Raw genomic sequence first — 20,005 nt, forward strand, 5'->3', positions numbered from 1 at the left:
AAATACTGAGAAAGTCGAAGTCGGTGAATATACGGTCATATCAAAGCCGGGCATCAAACACCTGGGGAGTGATAATTGACACCAAATTGAGCATCAGGGAACACCTGCACGCCAAAAGGCAGCCAGTACCACCGGGGCACTTCAAAAATATTGTCGAATATTGGTGGACCGATATACTGTTGGACGTTGCTTCTAGCTGGAGTGGTGCGATATGTTCTGCTTTACGCGTCACCTGTGTGAGCAGAGGTGCTTGCAAACTCTCAGAAATGGTAGCAGGTGAACTCGGTTTACCGGCTGATGTCTTTGAGTGTTTGCAGTGCTTTTAGAACCACATGAGATGAGATAGTATTTGTGGTGGCAGGCATGATCCCTGCCGACATTTTGTTTGAAGAAATGAGTGTGCTGTACCATGCAAGACGTATGGAGGGGCTCACAGAGCGTAGTAATGCGGCAAGGTCAGAGCCGCATAATGGCTGGTAATGCAGATGAGACGAGTCTATGAAGGTTTCCCTACATTAGGGCGTTTGGCGAGGGTTGGAGAGAGTTAGTGTTGCGGATATGCTGAGGTCTGAAGAGAACTGGCTTATAGTTTACTCCGTAATAGTGCAAATACAGGAAGAGTTACTGAAAAAGGAAAGCCGGTAGGATAAGTAGGACAAGTGCCTAAGGAAAAAGCTGCCCTGCGAAGTAATATCTAAATGGTGGTCCTGCGTAGGGAGGGCCTGGAGATATCGGGGGTGGTTTTTAGTGGGTTCGAATCCCACGGGGGAACGAGTCTTCCTGAGATTTTTCACCTCCGTGTACGAAAAAAACCTTCAACGGGCGAACGGAAGATTGCCTATAGTGCTGTACATGTCAGTAGTGATCTAATGATACCAGCTCATTGTATATGTGATATTACCTTCTTTCACCTATGAAATGCATTTTGACTGCATAACCGATATTATTCGATTAAAAAAAAAATATCTCTATATGTTTTCAGCTTGGTAAGTAGCCAGGTATTGTCCTTCTTTAAGAATATCTTTTTGTAGGAAGCATATCAAATCTTTTTATCTTTTTTGGTTAAAAACTTCTGGACAATTCTTTCAGTTCCGCTACCGTTTTGCATCCTCCACGACTTCAAAACAACGATCCATTTTGGGTATTTTTTTATGACATTAAAGTAATGATCAAGCCAATTCATCTTGGCAAAAGAAATTACGTCCAAGACTTTCTTCTTGAGAGTCGTATAACGCATCGCAACAGTTACACAGAATTGAAGAGTGTGTAGGTGAGGTTTGATTGGTCAGTCTTCATTCTAGCTAGATTGACGAGGAAGAATCAACTCTCATATATAGGATGAGCTGAAAAGAATTAGTTGGTCATTTCTTGAAGTTTCGTCGTCACCTTGACATCGGTTATCGAAATTGTAGTACTTAGTCTTCTCAGTAGCGCACTATACAGTAATACGTTCGAAGCTTTTCAGATGTTATCATCTTTTTTTCCAAAAATGGATACGAATCATAGTACCAAGTTAATAGTAAGTTAATTTCGTGGTAAAGTTTCTTTAAAGTGAATTTATCGGTCAACGCCTGGTTTGTGTTGAGACTTATTATGATGAGTGTTTCGGTGACAAATTTGGATTGTTTGTCGATAAGCCGTTTCTTCCGTGATTATATGTATTAAAGATATTCTTGAATGAGTTTTCGGGTATCGAAGCTTCGAATCAAACTCTTGAGAGGTTCATTAATTTTGTATAGAAAGTCTATGTGATTAGAATATCTAAACAATTCGTTGAGCATCTGAAGTGATGTTCTGCGCAAACTAATATATTCAAACGGTTATTTTCATTCATCGAAATCCATTCCAAATTCAAACTGAGTTGAGGCTGGCTCCAATTATTGAAAGATATGTAATTATTTGTCAACAGGCGGTGTGGGATTTAAGATATTGTGGCCATTGTTCGGTATGTACGAGTAGTCGATAATTTTCCTTTTGTGGTTTGGAGAGTGTGAATGAGGTGATCAATTTAGATGCGATGGTTCAGCGGAGTCAATTGTGCCATTTTCAGTGAATTCTCTGCATAGATATGCAATGTTATAAGCAGTGGTCAGTTAATGATATACAGATTTTGCTTTGATTCCGTTAATAATTGCTTTTAGATATTTCACTTTCAGCCTAGTTCGATATTTTTATTAAATTCGAGACCGACAGAAACGTTCTCAAAGTGTTTTCAAATATGCAAGTTGAAAAATTTGCTTTTTGTTGTTTGTTTACTTTGATTGTATCAATTTCTCTGAATTTTGTCTGGTCCTCCTTCTAAACATGAAATCAATATCTGAACAACAATTTTAATTACTTTGATCACCTCATAGCCCCATAGATTCACCTTTCTACTCAGTTCATGATACGACAATCAAATTTGAAAATAATCATTATTTTCTCATCACTCGCGGATTGAAAGGTCAAAACTCAATCCCTTACGAACCCTCCTTGGATGTTTCTTGCAATTTTTTCCATGAATTGTCCATCAGTTCGTCTACCTCAAACGAATAGTTTTTATTAACATGTTTAAGTTTCAATAGCTGTCACGTCTACTTAGAAATATTGACAAGCTTACCTACTGTGAAGATCAAAAATTGTGTTTACTTATCAAGATTCGTATCGTGATTAGCTTCACTTAAAGCATAAGATAATCTGTGTTTAGAATGATACATTTAATTTGATACGAGATTCGATAGACTCTTTCATATCAGATCGAAATGCTGTAAGCTCATCTTTAACATGTCAAAATTGAGATGTTTGCGGTTTGTGAATGTGATGTTGAAATTTTGTATCTATTGTGTTCTGGGCTTGAGAATCGCCTTAAGTATCTTAATGATGATTGCTCTTTTGCCTTAGGAATGTTTCTTCTGAAATATGCAATTCATAGATGGATTGCTAAAAAGGTTTTAAATTTAGACATGTTTGTGACTCTGTATGGGGGTATTTTCGCTTTTATAATTTACTTTCATGATATGCACATAATTTGAACGAACTTTCCTCTTCCGTGTTTGACCTGTGGTAATTTTTGCAGAATATTCATATTTCAAATGGAATTTTTATGAACGTCTTATACATATGTATGCATTATTTTTGCGGCGAATTCCGCCTTTTGGTGCAAATAACATTTTGCTGTCTTACCTTCTAATAACTAAGCAATCTTGATTGACTGTGCACCAAATATCTACGATAAAATCAAATTTCCAGTGCCTCTTTTATGCCGAAATAATTGGTAGTGTATTATTCAAAGAAATAGCACAAATATTCATATATATAAATATATATATATACAGTCCAGTGGACAATGCTAAATAACCTTTACAATAGCCGCTTCCGTAAGTTTAGTGAATGTGCGAAATTAAAATTATCACCTAAAAACTGGAAAATAATTAGTGGAGTGGAATATTCAACTTAGCAAATAGAATGATTATTCCTCTCACGTTTCTTTAATAAATTTTCCAAAAAGGGTTGATTAAATTTATTTACAAAATCTTTTGGATTTGCAGATTTTTTTCGGTTAGATTCGCTAGAGATGAGAGTTTCAATTATTTTTATGTGAATTCCACGTTTTCCATTCAAATGATCTCCTGATACCAAGAATATACTTCCATTTAATGAATCTTATTTGTGCTCCATAATGTACTCGACTCATAAAAGCCAAATTGAAATTACCAAAGAGCGGTCAGTGTAGATATCCCTAGGCTTCCATCGAATAGAAGCATTTCAATTGAAGTGACTCACATATCAAAAAATATCAAAAAATGGTATCAGTTGAAGCACGATTTTGATATGATTGACAAGTTCTGATCAATGCAAGAAATGATGAAAACAAAAATCCACCAAAATGCGGGTAATGAAGTACTTTAATCATCGCGGTGATGCGTTCGACTATAGAGTTTTTAGGGCCATTCGAAAAAGTACTTTACTTTGATTTTCATTAGAGGTTAGGCAGTATACGAATTTAGATACTTTGGTTAGAATAATGCGGATAGGTCGAGAACAATACTCCCAATGATTTATTGTAGGTATATCAACAGAGTCATATTGGAACCTTGTGGAATATGTGTAGGCTACATTCTTTAAATCTTAATTTTTTGGTGTTTATGGGGATATTTTGATTTTTGCTTCCTATTGAAAAATAAAATTTTCCGGGGCCAGTTTGAGTTCAGGCGCTCCTAGCATAAAGGTACCCAGAGGAAATCCACCGTATTGAATCCAGAAACAGAATTCAATCGATTTCTACATTCCTGACCGATTTTTGAAGTGATCAAAGTACTACTAAACGCCCTCAATGCAGCTTAACTATCGCTACAGATTGCGATGCGCCTGCCTTTCAACCGCTCGTTAATCATCCACGTTGCAGCCTTTGAGATCGCATACACTTCAGCCTGAAAGATCATTGTGTATTGCCCCAAAGGAAAAGCCCACTTCTCATTTTTATTCGAGAGGTAGACTCCTGCTTCAGAACCATTTTTTTGTCTTTGAGTCATCGGTATAGAAGACGTCAGACACGCATTCTTCTGGTTCGTCCCAGCTTTCTCTTCGTTTCAAGATAACATCATATATTCTACCAAACAGATGTACGGGGATCTGAGAATCGGAAGGCATTGCGAAAACTAGATTTAGTTATCCCAATGACTCTTCCGATGCTTTGTGCCCCTTACGTCCATTGTTTTCCTATAGATCTAATCGAATTAATCTATGAGCCGCTCTCATTGTAGTGCTCTGAATAAACAAATCCAAGGGCTGCAAATTGAAAAATGCATTCAGAGTTGGGCCGGATGTGGTGCTCATGGCACCGGTGATACCCAGACACAGAGTTCTTTGCAGTGTGGCTAGTTTACAGCGAAAACTCATCTGTTTTACCTTAACCCACCACACTACCGATGCATAAGCGAACATCGGCCTAATGATAGCAACATATATCCACATTATTACCTGAGGCCTAAGTCCCAATGTCGAGGCAAAAGTCCGCCCACACAGCCCATAAGCTGTGAAGTGACTCACATAGGTAGGTGAAGGTTAGTAGAGTAAAGAACATTCATTGAAGACAAAGGCCGCGACTGAAGTGCTGTGGTGAAATTTTTCAAATAAGTTGGTTCGAGCTCTCTAGTTGTTCTCCCTAATTCCTCCGACATTTCGCTCTAGGAGGGCATCTTTATTCAGATCTTTATAAATAGGCTTCATGGCATCCAAAACATCTTTGGAAGCAGCTGGAGGTTTTTGCCATTAAAACTACGAGTCTGTGCTGGATCATGTATGAGGCGTGGTTGCTTTAGCCGCTGTATTTTTCTTAATTTTACTCCGATTCATCTCAAATATTAAAAGAGATGCAAAAGAATTTGAAAACGTTAAACTTGCCTCCCCCCTCCTTTAGGCTCAATTGGTCGCCTTCATCGATTCTAGACGACTTATGAGTTTTAAGTCGATGAACTGCACGGACTGTTTCTTCTATACTTGGTGGTGGCAGTATCTGTCCGTCGTTTTAAGTTGGCTGGGCCTCCAAGTCGCCGAAGTTCTGGTTGTTGAGCACTTCATCAAGATACCCACCCCATCGCTCCAATATGCCCATACCGTTAGAAATCAGATTTCCCTCCTTGTCTAGGTAGGATCAGCACGAAAGTATGTAAGGCGGTATCCTTCTGGCTAGTTGGTGAAACTCACGTGTCTGTTGAGTTTTCTCCATATACTTCTGCAGTCCACAGATTTGTTGGTTCTCGCAGGCTTCCTTTTTCTATCCGTAAAGTTACTTCTCCACTTGACGGAGTTCGTGATAGGCCTCAGCGCATGCCCGTCTTTGAGAGTGCAGCGTTACGCGGGAGGGAGCATTCTTCCGTTTCGTTGCTAGGTAACATTCATCGGCGAACCAACCTTTCCGACTTTTTGCGGCTGGGGCCAAGTATGTTTGTGGCCGTGTCAATGATAACGTTCTTCAGGTGGTTGTGGAGCTCATTTGTTGATGCCTCATCTCCAGGACATTTGTTAGCTGCGGTTATTGTGGAATCCAAATCACCCTTATATGTATTACGGAGGGCTTTGCTGTGGATGACTTCAGTTTTCGCTCTCACCTGATTGTTAGAGGGGGTTCTTGGCGATGCTGTAATGCAACCTTTAGCACCATGTCAACTAGCTTTTTGAGTTTAAGTTAGGTTGACTCCGAAGGTATTTTGGTGTCATGTCTGTGGAAACCAAGACCCACTATCTGGAATGATTTGTATAGTAGCGTATCATTTAGATCCACACGCCATCTTTCGGATGGCCAGAATCTGTGCCAAAATATTTCGCTATTTGGTTTTGCGTCTTTAGTTGAACGCTAGTTGACTCATTGACACTCTGATGAGTCTTATCAGTTTCAAATTCCGACAAAATTTTGTTCAGTACGGAACGAGTTATACTGTCATATACTTATCTGAAGCCAAGAAAAATTGGATGGCCTTGAACAGTATCTGCTTTATTGGGAATATTAGCTCAGTCGTTAACGTCAGTTTACAAAAAAATATATTCTTTTCATCCATTTGTAAGGGGTTTTTAAATTATGGCTCTTAAAGTTATCGTTCGATTTGGCAATCGGCAGGTCTTATAATTTATGTGCATGCAAACTTCACGTCAATGTCACGTCTTAATTGTACATATTTGCCTTGTTAGGCTTTTGTGTGTCACTCTTAATATTGTTTATAGACAGCAATTTTGCCATCGACTGTCAGCTGACACTCTGTGTCATACCACTCATTCTTTGTACGCCAAAATTCGCGTCCGATAATTAAATTCATATCAACGCCTTGTGGTGTGGTGGTGTGGTGGACAATGAGTCTGCAGGATTCTTCTAATGCTCTCATATAGATATAACATTTTAAGGTTTTGAAGGTTTTCAATATCGAGTCTGACAGCGCGGGAAAACTTGCTTTCCCGATTATTGCCATAAGGTATCCGCATTTTGCCTCAACGAGATAGTGGTCGTGCAAACACTCGACAATACGTAAAATGCAGTTTGATTCGCAATGAAGATGCGATCAACCTGGTTGAACTCCACCCCCTCTGGTGAGGCGTTTGTTTTCCTGTGGATCTTGCAATGAGGGAAACAAGTAGATAGATTACCATCATCATCATCAACGGTATCTGGTCTAGGCCTGCCTTAATAAGGAACTCCAGACATCCCGGTTTTGCGCCGAGGTCCACCAATTCGATATCCCGAAAAGCTGTCTGGCGTCCTGGCCTACGCCATCGCTCCATCTTAGACAGGGTCTGCCTCGTCTTCTTTTTCTACCATAGATATTGCCCTTATAGATTTTCCGGGTGGGATCATCCTAATCCACAACCTGACCGTCATGGTATCACTCATAGATTCCGTCGTTATGTAGGCTATGGAATCGTCCATCCTCATGTAGGGGGCCAAAAATTCTTCGGAAGATTCTTCTCTCGAAGGTAACGTTCCTTACCTTGCTTTTTTCGAAGCACCAACGTAGCTGACTTATATTTTTGAGCTGTTTGGCGGACGTATGTTTCAGATCCTAAGGTTGTAGTCCTTTTTCGTTTGCTGTAATCATAGTTGAATTTGCGAATTCTAAGCTTCTTGCACAACTCCTAAATTGGGAGATTACTCGACTCATCTTAATTTCTCTCTCGTTTACCCTCTCTTGCTTGCTGCTCTGTATTATCAAGGAGTTACCAGCGTGAAGGTGAGAGTAGAATTTAGTAGTTGTGAAATTAGCGTGCATTACCTAGATGATGTTCGAGTACTGCGACATCCACATTAGGAATGTTTTGTTTATACTAAGTAGTAGTGCTGGTATCCTTGAAACAAATTCAAATAGTATGATTCAACTTGTCTTTTCACAGGCACTATTCTGTAGCCAACAAAATGTGAATGTCCCCATTTGATGCTTGGTTACTAGCTTTTTGAGAGGTTGGGCTAGTTTCATCAGCAGAATCTTCGAAAATTCCCTTAAGTATAATTCTATCTTCCTTATTGACTCGTTTGTGAATCTATTATGTGCGCAATCTTAACACTTACGGCTGGTTCAAAACCATTCTTTTCCTTTGGTGACTGTGAGAGAATATCATCATCAACGGCGCAACAACCGGCATCCGGTCTAGGGCTGCCTTAATAAGGAGCTCCAGACATCCCGGTTTTGCGCCGAGGTCCACCAATTTGAGAGGATATACCTTCCTAAAAGTAACAAATCATGGGTCAACCAGAACGTAGTTAGTATAAGTACAGCAAACATCTAGTTCTCGAAGTATGGTTTAATGTTGAACGGATTGTGTTACATTACATAGCTTGGAGGTGATTATCTTGAACACGAGGGAGTCGAATGGTATTGTCACGGCTATACTTTATATATGTTATATGTTCTTGAGCTCAAGTCAATTGTGTAGAAGATACTGGCACTGCCTAGTTTATATGAAATGTCATGCGGATATACGATGGGGGTATTTATCAGAGACAGTGATTGACATTTTTTGTCTCCACACTGGTACCTGGATTCAATCTTCCAGCCCCATTGGGTATATCGAGCTGCCCAATTGGATCACTGCTTCTTTGAGGTGCATCTGAGTGCAATGAGATACCGGTGGACCTCTTATGAGTATATAATGGATACTGTTTTTTCTCCCGGAATTATTTAGTCAATCCACGAGGGAAGCCTCTTGACCTCGTTGCTTCAGCTTCTAATCCCGATCACCATGGATACGTTCTGTTCGTCTTTGTGTCTTTTTTCTCCTCTGCTCTAAGCTTAACACTTGCACAGTATTAAGTGAGATGATACTGAAACTGAGGCTCAGTCTTATTGAAAATAAAAATGCTGGAAAAAGGAAATATGACAACGAATAGAGTGTGTAGATGTTGTATACTCCACAGAGGAGTGGTCAAGAAATACACAAATCATTGAAGATCATTCCATATGAAAGCGGATAGGGTTCGTCTGTTAGATTGAGGAGGTGTAATTTGGGATATTGGCGTAGATCCTTTTCCATGTAAACTTGTGAGGCATTTCTCTAGATGCAGAAAATCAGCTCTCTAAGAATAACCTTTCTTCTTCAGCGACTATAAAATTTTACGCCGGTGAGGCGTTTTTCCTTTAAGTGTTTATAATCGTGTTGAAAGATGTGTGTAGTAACAAAAGGTCTACCCCGACAGAAATCTCTTGATTTCAATTGAACCCAATTTAAGGGTTGGTTTTGTTATTGTAGTCAGTTTTATTTCTGTCAAGTTCGTTCACCATCACTATTATTGGAGTTAGCATTTTTGAGCTATCTAAAATGATCAAAAACAGCAACATAAGAAAGTATATAGAGAATACCATCAGGGTGCTATGCAAAAGGTCACGGAGCAATTTTATGTGAAGTCTGGGTAATTCGGTCCAGGTCTCGGGGTGCTGAATATTTGCTGATCACTATACACTCTATACGCACGGTCCAATATAGAGCGTTAACAATTTCTTGAGCAATTCAGTAAAATTGAGGAACCCATGCCCTCATATAATACTCTTTGCTGAAAATATCTGGAATCTGGGTTTCGTTAAATACGATGTTAGTATTTTGTGTAAACAACCAGGGTAGTAGGCGCTTGATTTAATAAAGCCAGTGCGCCAAACGTTGTCGAATGTTTGCGCTCTATTTAGGAACACTGAATTGCAATATCTTCTTCCTTCAAGAGGATCGTTTATTTCTGATATAATCAAATGGGCTTGCTCTTTTGCATTGTGCTGTTTCCTAACACCAAATTGATTAACTGGTATCACGTTGCTGCCTCCTAGGATTGGCAATATCTTCTGAGGTAGAAGTTTTTCGAAAATGTTTGATAGTGTGACAAGAAGGCTTATCAGTGTGTATTATTTGGGTGACATACAATCCAGGTTTTACAATCATTGTCATAATAACATTTTTCCACCAATTTGAATGGCGGTCATCAAGCGGATGCGGACTCAGGACTCCCAGCACCCTCAACAAAAAACAGCACAGAAGTTTAACGACTTTTACTGAGAGTTATTTCAATATAAAAGAAGCGACTAAATCATATCTGGGAAGCTTTTTGGGTTTGACCTTTTCTAACGATACTTTCACCGTCTAGTTGAGCATCTACTAAGTTCTAATTGCAGTTGCAAATAAACTTGGTTCAGTTTTCGAATGATTTCATCATTATCAAGTGTTGCATTAATTTGCGGGTTTTATTTTTAAAGTCTTGTGGTTTTCAAAGAATCGCTGGAATGTGAGAATTCGAGTGGCTGCAATCTTCGGTCCATTTTGATTGACACGTTATTCTATATTTAATTTGAATCGTTGGTGTTAGATCCAACAAACAACTCCATCGAGTCATAAAAATTGGTATTGGCCAATCTTTAATCCTCCCTTCTTACGACGCTGAGCCTTTCTGAGGGTCTCTTGTAGAGAGGGTGGCCGAATTAGTAGATTTGAGTGGTTCGCTGATGTTCTTCGGTTTTTTTTTCTGACCTTTCTAGTTTTCCAGGTTTATGATAGGCCGATACCATATCTTCGTATTCGATAATAAAATGCTTCGTAATTAAAAATGGCAAAGTTGAAGCAGGTGATCCGCGTGGGTGCTGCGTAAGGGATGATGGATCTTATCAGGGTCTAGTAAAGAATTAATTTGGCTTTGGTACTAGGACCTATTTTCTTGCAAAGAAAATAGTAGATCTTATTAACTATACTGCCTTTGGATATACTATGTTGTCCGTACTAGAAGGCTGTACACATTATGGCTAAGCTGTTCTGCATTTTCTTTCTAAAAGATGTATTTTTATCACTGTGACAATCAGATTGTCTCACAGGAAATTCTGAAAAGCATTTGTCTTCTTTTTCCGTAGAATCCATACACGAAACAGGCTACTCACAGCTATTTGTTTAGATTTTATAATTATAGTAGTTTAGTTTTTTTCTGATTTTGTGTGATTCAAGCCTTGCGCAATGCAGAACTATATGGCATCTGCCAGATCACAGATACTTTTACTGTTCCTGTTGTCTTAAGGTCACGTTTCAAGCGACCAAGGCATGGTGTATGATATATCCATACGGCTGATGTATAATGTAATACATTATTTTTAGGCCCGTAGAGAGAATACCCGGGCCCGGGGTGAAAATTAGGTCAATAAATTAGGCTCGGGGAGGAAATCATGCAAATCTGGAATGAAAATTATGCGGGCCAGCCTGTTATCCCTTTTTTATTTTCAATGAAATATCGATTTCAGCTCCCTGAGAAAACTTCGGACTTCGGGGGAATCCCTCCTTTTCACCCCTCAGGCGTGATAACTTTAAAATAGGACTGTAAGGGGGGAAGAAAGTGTTTTTCGACGATGTTGAATGTTGGAAAACTTCTTCGGCCTCGGGTAACTTCTGCCGGTTTACTAACTTCACTTTTGGCTTGAGTGCCAAATTTTGAGCCGACGAGGTAAACATAATTTCGAATACATGCTGTCACTTACAAATAATCATAGAAACTAGAGGAACTGTGCAAAGAATTTACGCTCGAAAGGACTTATAATAAAGGCCAAGTCATGGTAATAACATCGGCCTAAACGCTTATAAATGTTAAACAAAGAATAAACGGCGGCGGCGATACATTTAACATTATTTATAATATCTATCTATATTGCTAAGAAAAGCACGTAGAAGTGAGATAACCAGAGATGTTATCTTGCATTTATATGTACATTGCTACATGGTGGATGCGTAAATCAAAATAATTTTCTTTTATTAACCCTCAAACAATGTCCCAATCAAATCATTGCCAAAAAGAATAAAGCATTTCACAGCACGAGGAGATAATATTCATAACGAAGGTCAAGAGCAAAAAATTCACCGAAGCAAGACTAGAGATTGCTTACTTCTTCAGGGTATAAACATTTGGATTTGTCTGCGGAAAGAGGAACTTCTTTTCTTACCTATTGTCACAGAATTTTCGCTCACTTAGGTATAAGATTTCATTCAACAGAATATGACTCAAGAGTAGATACTTCAATGCATGTTCACTTTCACAAATCTCAGGTCAACATGTTTATAGTAGCAATCTGAAAATGACAAACAATTGCCTAATCTAGGTGCGCACTTTATTTTCAAATCAATTAGATTTTTTCCGGAGAGTTTTAGAAGTACTTTGATGAATAATGTAGATAATTCAGGAAGCGTAATTACGTATAACATCAACAAGATTAGCCTTTTAATATAAACCGGGAACTACCAATCTTTTTCTTAGATATTTGTATATCTAAGAAGCAAATTCTTTGGGCAATACTAAAAACTAAAGCAGATAAACTTTTGGACATTTTGTGGAGTTGATTCACATAACCTCGCAGTTTTTATACATTTTGTTGTAGATTGTTGTAATGCCTTGGGGAATGACTGAATTTGCTGCTTCAGCAACAATAATTTGTTTAAATTAATAATCGAGTCGTTATCTCACAATCTTACGACTAATAATTCTGTAGATGCTGGCTGTTGGAAATAAGTATAACTGCTCCTATCTACCCCTAATTGCAAATTGCCCTTATAATATTTCGTAAAAATCTTTGCTTTTACCTTGACTTTTCTCTAGGAAGCTTAAGTTTAGTTTATAGCAATATCTACTAAAAGATGACAAATTAATTTTCTCAGCCTAAGTTTAGTTCCAGGACTAATATTTTACAAAGTTGTTAATTGGTATTATTGCTTAAAATTAGTGCTAATTAAAGGCGATTATAAGTGGAAGAAAACAATTGTTGAAATGCGTATCTACTGTAAGTTCAAGTTCACTTTGTGTCTCATATTACGCAACATTTTGGGGGGATAAAGGACAAAGGGGAACTGAAATGTAACTACTGCCAGGAACCTGAAATATTTGACGAAACTATAAGTGTTTGTATAAAAATTTATAATAATTCGTTGTTCATTTAAGTATCGTTAGGACCATCCGCCTATTCAATTAGCAAATTTTATCAAAATTATTACATTTCATAAGATATGCATTTGACTAGTTCTTATCCAAAATAGATGGGTTTATATGTTAAATTAAGCTTTAAAACGAGTTACTCGCTTGGGCTTTGCATCCAAGTCTTTTGTTTTTCGTTCGATAACAAAATGTAGAAAAGTGTTGCGAATATTCAACGTTACAAATTTAGTAAACTTTAGTGAATTGAAAATCTAAGCACTAACCTTTTAACTACCTTAATAACTATTTCATTAACAGGTATTCACAATACTAAGTCTGGTAACTTCAACATTTTCGCGATCAGTTCGTGGTCACGCATATCGACAATTACCTACTGCGCCTGTCACCTATGCACAGTTTCCATCTTACAATATACAAGAACCCAATGGTAGGCAAGATTAATATCAATCCAAAAGTAACAAGAAAATATCTAATTCAATACTTGGAACTAATAACAGGCCCCGGTACATATGCATTTGGATTTGAATTCGAAGATCCAGCGAGTGGTAACATTCAGTTCAGAGATGAAGAACGTTTGGCAAATGGAACGGTACGTGGTTCATATGGTTACGTGAGGCCTGATGGAATGTTAACACTGACAAGATACTGGGACGATGGAACGGGTTACAGGTGAGTATCTTTGAATGCTTTAAGAATTTAGAGAACACAACATGGGTGATAATAGACTCTTTTTATAAATTTACGCAAATAGAAATACCAACTGATTAGAAGAGCTTTTGTGCTGGGCTGTTCCTGAATTGGAACGCTGGAGAGTATTCCTGTATTTATTGTATTCTAAAGAACTAAATTTTGAGCATTCACTTCCACTCACCATGCATATTGTTAGCGATGCTTTGAGATGAAGGCTTCAGGATCTGATCTCAGGGTCTACCTCGTCTTCCTTTCCTACCATAGATACTTCCCTTATAGACTTTTCGGCCTGGATCATCCTCACCCATATGGGTTGGATGACCCGCCAACCGGAATCTATTAAGCTGAATTTTATCTACAAGGAGACGGTCGTGGTATCGTTGAAAAATTTCATCGTTATGTAGACTACAGAGTTGTCCATCCTCATGTAGGGCGCCAAAAATTCTTTCGAGGATTCTTCTCTCGAACGCGGCCAATCATTGTCTTGTACAGTAAGAGCTTTGACCCATGGTGAGAAGTTACGCGCGAACATTTTTTTGCAAACTGAGATAGGTTCTGTGTGTTGTCAACAACCGTGCGCGGTTTTATCGTCGTAACTCTTCTCGGTTGTGATTTTTGACCCTAGATAGGAAAAATTAACAATGGTCTCAAAGTTGTAGTCTCTTCTCCTTATTATTCTTGTTCTATCACTGCGATTTCAAATTGTCGCTTCTTTGTTCTGGTGCTGACGTTACCACCATGTACCTCGTCTTGCTTTAATTAACGTGTAGCCCAAGATCTCATCCCGAATACCGCCTGCTTGATCTGAATGAATGCAGACTGTACATCTCGGATTGTGCTTTCCATAATGTCTATATCGTCGAGTTGACGTAAAGAGGATGGTGTCTCTCGCATTTACCTCAGCAGCATGGGTCACTTTCTCCAGGGCCAGGTTAAAGAGTATGCATGGTAGTGCCTCTTCTTGTCCTCCTTGTTATCTCGAGAGTGGTCCTGTCGGTTTTATCTGGCCTCACACATTGGTCAGCCTTCTCAGTCTTATCAATTCGTTGGGATACCGAATTGTCCCGTGGTCGTGTATAGTTTTACCCTGGCTATGTTATCATAGGCGGCCTTGAAGTTAATGAAAAAATGGTTCAACTGATGTCCATATTCCAACAATTCTTCAATCGTTTGCTGTAAAAGGAAAATCTGATCTGCTTCTGATTTTTCTGCAGTGAAGCGTCTTTGATATGGGCCAATGATGTTCCGGGCGTATGGGACTATCGGACCTAGCAAGTTAGCAGAGAATATTTTATAGATGGTACTCGTCAGCGTGATACCTTTATAATTGCTGCACTGCGTGAAATCTCCTTCTTCATGTATGGGCTAAAGACTGCCTGGTTACCAATCCCCGGGAACTATTACTTTACAGACAAAAACATTATATCTAATGTACAAGTATTGTATCAGTTCACATAGTCCCAATGTCTCTGTTTGACTGTTATTTATTGGCGTTTTATTTTCAATGAGACTAGTCTCTTGAAATGCCTCTCCAAAGGCTCTCCAATTTACCATAAATATCCTTGATGGATAGATAGAAAGTTCATAGCTACAAAGTTCAACGACATTTTTGCCTCTTCTATTGAGAAATTTTCCGCATACATATAGAGGACAATAGAGCCATTTGCAGTTCAGAGATTCGGGAAGTTTCAAAATATGAAATTTTCACCGTTTACTATAAAAATACCGAAACTTCTAAAGACTTTCGTTTCAATAGAATTTTTTCTTCTCTTATTTATGGGCTAAGGATTGATCTTTCTTCTTGCTAATAATCCGATAAGGGCGGACTTACCGGTTATGACCTTTGGCTACAGTAAATTAGAACGACTTGGTTTTTATGGGGCGCATATATTCCTTGAGGTTGGCCGGTAGTACCCTACAGAGCAAGTAAGCCTATTTCTCTCTTGCCGCAATGAGCTATGGTACTTCGAGAACCGTGACGGAAGTATGTCTGAATCAGGTTTTTATTAATAATTAAGGCAGCTGCCAGCCGCGCCAAGTGAAATTTTGGAAAATGCAGGATAGTGATCGCTTTGCCTGATGGAAATTCGTTAATGTTCTGTGTTGTGATTTCGGGAATGCATTCCACTTTACGAAAGAACTTGCACGATGACGATCACATGAAGGGGTCGAAGGAGCACTTCACTACAGTTCTCAATCGTACCAAATCCGGTGAAGTCTTACTTCTGTATACGAATCGGTCAGTCACTATAACATGTCCTCTAAAGAGAAGCCAAATCATCTCTATCATTTATTTGCGTTTAAGCAGAGTGGAATTCCTGTCCTTGATGGTTTCCCCGCGAAATTTTTCGACCCAGCTCCTTCTCCTCCCCCCCCGAAAGTGCAAGAAGGAAATTATATACGGCCACCTGTTTTGAATGAGAAAATTTCATATTGCGGATTATTGTGGAATACGCTTCACTTCCGAGTTCGAGAATGAGAGCCGTCAACTCTTGTTAACATGGCGAGCGGAGTCTCCTACCTTGTCATGGATGCATGTTTTTCCATTATTGGTGACGTTCCTAATCCGTTAAAAGGGCCAAGTTACATTTCGTCATCAACACTATATCTCTTCACTAGCAGTCGGGTCCTTTTGATTGAGTAATGTCAGCGGCTTTCCTCAAACACCTCAATTATGCTGATGACATTTGTTTCATCTCTCTCAAAATAGTCATCATCATCAACGGCGCTACAACCGGTATCCGGTCTAGGCCTGCCTTAATAAGAAACTCCATACATCCCGGTTTTGCGCCGATGTCCACCAATTCGATATCCCTGAAAGCTATCTGGCGTCCTGACCTATGCCATCTTATGCAGAGTCTGCCTCGTCTCCTTTTTCTACCATAGATATTGCCGTTATAGATTTTCCGGGCTGGATCATCCCGCCCACCGTAACCTATTGAGCCGGATTTTATCCACAACCGGACGGTCATGGTATCGCTCATATATTTCGTCGTTTATAGACTACGGAATCGTCCATCTTCATATAGGGGACCAAAAATTCGTCTGAGGACTCTTTTCTCGAACGCACCCAAGGGTTCGCTAAGGACCCAAGCCTCCGAGGAATACATGAGGACTGGCAAGATCATTGTCTTGAACAGTAAGAGCTTTGACCCGTGAGACGTTTCGACCAGAACAGTTTTTGTTAGCTGAAATAGGCTCTATTAGCTGACAACTACCGTGCGCGGATTTCATCATCGTAGCTGTTATCGGTTGTGATTTTTGACTTTAGATAGCAGAAATTATCAACGGTCTCAAAGTTGTATTCTCCTATCCTTATTCGTCCTGTTTGACCAGTGCGGATTGTTGTTGTTGGTTGGTTGGTTTTCGGTGCTGACGTGGCCACCATACACTTTGTCTTGCCTTCATTGATGTGCAGCCCAAGATCTCGCGCCGCCTGCTCGATCTGGATGAAGGCAATTTGCACGTCTCGGGTGGATCTTCCCATGATGTCGATATCGTCAGCATAGGCCATGAGTTGGGTGGACTTAAAGAGGATCGAATCTCTTGCATTTACCTCGGCATCACGGATCACTTTTTCAAGGGCCAGGTTAAAGAGGACGCATGATAGGGCATCACAAAATAGTGGGTAGCTCTATACTTGAAGAAAGAAGCCGCACTAATAGCGCTCCATTTGCTTTCGCTAGGTTATTCAAAATTTTGAAATTTTGATATCTTAATAACAACATCAAGTTGAGACCGTTCGGTTTATTGCACCTTGTAAGTATATTCCCTGTGCTTGCCCATTTCAACTATATGACGTATCATTTGACAGCGTGCCTGGTATTTTTACTGTCACGTTCCCTCCTTTCTTTTTTCTTCTGTGGGAATTTCAACCTCCCTATCTTCAACTAGCCCAATTACCCTAGCTTTCCAGCCCATTCCAGCAACTCATTACACTCATTACTCTCTTCTTATATCAATATTTTTCCTGTCTAGCAATGCAGCACAACCAAAAACTCATTGGATTGCACTTTCAATCTTCTCCTTTCCAGCCTGCCCCCGCGCTGCTTCTTCACTTTTACTTGCGCATCTCCCCTATGTCGAAATTGATGGAGTTTGTCAGTCTAACTATATCCCTGCTCGAACACAGCTAAGTTCAATTCCGGCGAAGCCAACTGCGACGTCCTCTTTAGTGAAATCAATGATTAAAAACACGCATAAGCGATATCTGGTCAGTGTCGGGGCTGCCTTCGCACGCGATAATCTGAAACTGTTCTGGTCCCATAGTCTCAGCTTTTCGTTGTTTTCAGTGCCAGCTAACCAAAATAATCCTATCACTCCCACTGTTCTCAATTCTCTCCCGTGTTTATATTTTCGATCCCTGTGCCCTCTGTTGTTCTGAAAATCTCATTCCTCTTATTCCAGAATTTTTGAGATGTAAGTCAATGATTGATTAGCTGTTGTGTTGGTGTTCTGTGAACAAGGCTAAAATAAATGTCAGCAAATGCCACTTAAACCCGCTCCACCACCCTTTTCATACTCTCTTGGTGCCGTTTCTCACCTCCTTCCAAGGCCTAGGTGAAACCTTCGAGACACAACAAAGTTTCAACTCACACTTTGTTGATATTATTATGTTCCTCCTTGAAACACCCTATGAGCCTCGTTGACCCTTACCTCAAGCAGGCCTCAAGTCGAACAGCTCTGAGGCCGTTGCCTATTAAATTTATGGGTGATCCTTCTACCATCCGACCTTTAGATCGTTGTCGGTTTTGAGGCCAATTTGAGTCATAGAGGTACATCAGCGCGGCTGACATGACCATAGCGTTAAAAGCGCTTCTTTTGAAACTTTTCGATAACGGACGCGACACCACAATGACTGCGCGATCTGTTACTTCATTTGAACAATATTCGAATTCCACTAAAGAAAAAGAAGATAAATGATTGAAAAGTCGAGGAAAACCTACGAATGAACTTCCGAACTCAAAGTAAAGCTAAAGCTCTTTAGTCAGCTCGGGCTTACCCTTATTATTGATTGATATCTATCCACCAATTACAACATAAATTAAAGGAAATTTCAACTCATCTGTTTATAATCTTTTACAGATCGGAAACAGAAACATTTAATCGTGTGGAAGGTCCTGGTTTCATCCATCCCGTAACGCCTATGGAACCAACGCACAACCCAACACAGCGACCCATCGATCACACTTCTCACGAGCAACCATCATTGAGTCCTGAGCAAGTGGAGCAAATACTCCACAACCACCATCAAATCGACCTGGCACCATCATATAACCCCCTCGAGGATCGAAACATTGTCGATCCAGATCTAGCTACTGTCCTTGATGGCAAGCAGCCTCTTCTGGTTCAATCTAAAGATGGAAAAGAAAAATTCGCGGTACAATTTGTTAACAACTTCATTCCCACCAACTTCCCAGTGGTTTCATTTCACACACCATTCTCAACGGTAAATGAAGTCCCTTTCACACCACAAAGTGATCCTGTAGAAGTGGACCAGATTGTGAATGATAAGTTCCATGATCCGATTTTCGATGAAAGATTGCAACCAGCAAAACGGAGGCAGAATGTGAGGAATCCAGCAAACTGGAAACAGCAGAAAAATCAAGGAAGTCAACCAATGATGACATCGAGGGAGGCACTTTGGTTTAGAAAGATGATCCAGAATCGACGAAGGGATTACTTGCAAAAGTACAATATGGATTACGATTTGGTGACGATACCTGCAGATTATGTAGTAAAACCTAGAGCTTAAAGATTTAGATAAATTTGAAGGAAGTCGACAAAGCCATCGTTTGTGCTGCCTAATTTTCGAAAGTATTAATATGAAGTGATTTTATAAGTGAAAATAAAGTATTAAATCTAATTAAACTACACATTTTAGTTTGAATTCATTGTTATATTTAGAGCCGAGAAAGCTTTCTGATGGGCTGTAAAGGACTTTTTGGATTGACAGTTGGTCTTGATTAGGACAATCCCCATATTTTCAGGTAGGGAATCATGATCAGAACCCCTTAAAGTCTAGCGGAGTGAACATTTCAAAATCTTGTAAGCGTGAACTAAGAAAAATTACAAAAAAGATAATAAGATAAAATGTGTCTTATCCAGATGAAAGTGGTAAGTAAGTGTTCTAAGGAGGGCGTTGCGCCAGTAAGTACTTTTGTAATGCATAAAGTTTTCATGAAGGCGATCAGAGGTTTTTACGAATTTGAGGATGAGGACATCTCCAGAAGGCAGCGAGTGTGCAGATTACTGTTTGAAAAGAATCCTTCCTCCTAACGATCTGTTGGGTTGTGCAAAATAAATGTTCGCATTGACTTTAATCATAGGGGCAAAGGTGCAGGCTAGAAAGCTTGGGTTAGGCATACTAATGCGTTGGCTATACCCATCATCATCAACGGCGCAAAAACTGGT

The 20,005-nt window shown here is 39.5% G+C and overlaps 1 protein-coding gene across 1 annotated transcript; it reads left to right on the top strand.

Moving 5' to 3' along the window:
• Window positions 1-1,354: 1,354 nt before the first annotated feature.
• Window positions 1,355-19,457, top strand: LOC119648988. Its single transcript, XM_038050912.1, has 4 exons — window positions 1,355-1,519; window positions 13,199-13,328; window positions 13,399-13,570; window positions 18,677-19,457. Exons 1-4 carry the CDS (start codon window positions 1,466-1,468, stop codon window positions 19,344-19,346), a joined length of 1,026 nt encoding a protein of 341 aa, XP_037906840.1. The 5' UTR covers window positions 1,355-1,465; the 3' UTR covers window positions 19,347-19,457.
• The last annotated feature ends 548 nt before the right edge of the window (window positions 19,458-20,005 follow it).

The sequence above is a fragment of the Hermetia illucens genome, chromosome 2, assembly GCF_905115235.1.
Source record: "Hermetia illucens chromosome 2, iHerIll2.2.curated.20191125, whole genome shotgun sequence".
NCBI classification, from domain to species: Eukaryota; Metazoa; Arthropoda; class Insecta; order Diptera; family Stratiomyidae; genus Hermetia; species Hermetia illucens.

Excerpts from the sequence above, each read along its gene's own strand:
- LOC119648988 (XM_038050912.1), top strand. The coding sequence starts at position 1,466 with ATGTTATCATCTTTTTTTCCAAAAATGGATACGAATCATAGTACCAAG. Across the intron at positions 1,520-13,198 it reads ATCATAGTACCAAGTTAATA|GTATTCACAATACTAAGTCT; the intron begins GTAAGTTAATTT and ends TTTCATTAACAG. Across the intron at positions 13,571-18,676 it reads GACGATGGAACGGGTTACAG|ATCGGAAACAGAAACATTTA; the intron begins GTGAGTATCTTT and ends AATCTTTTACAG.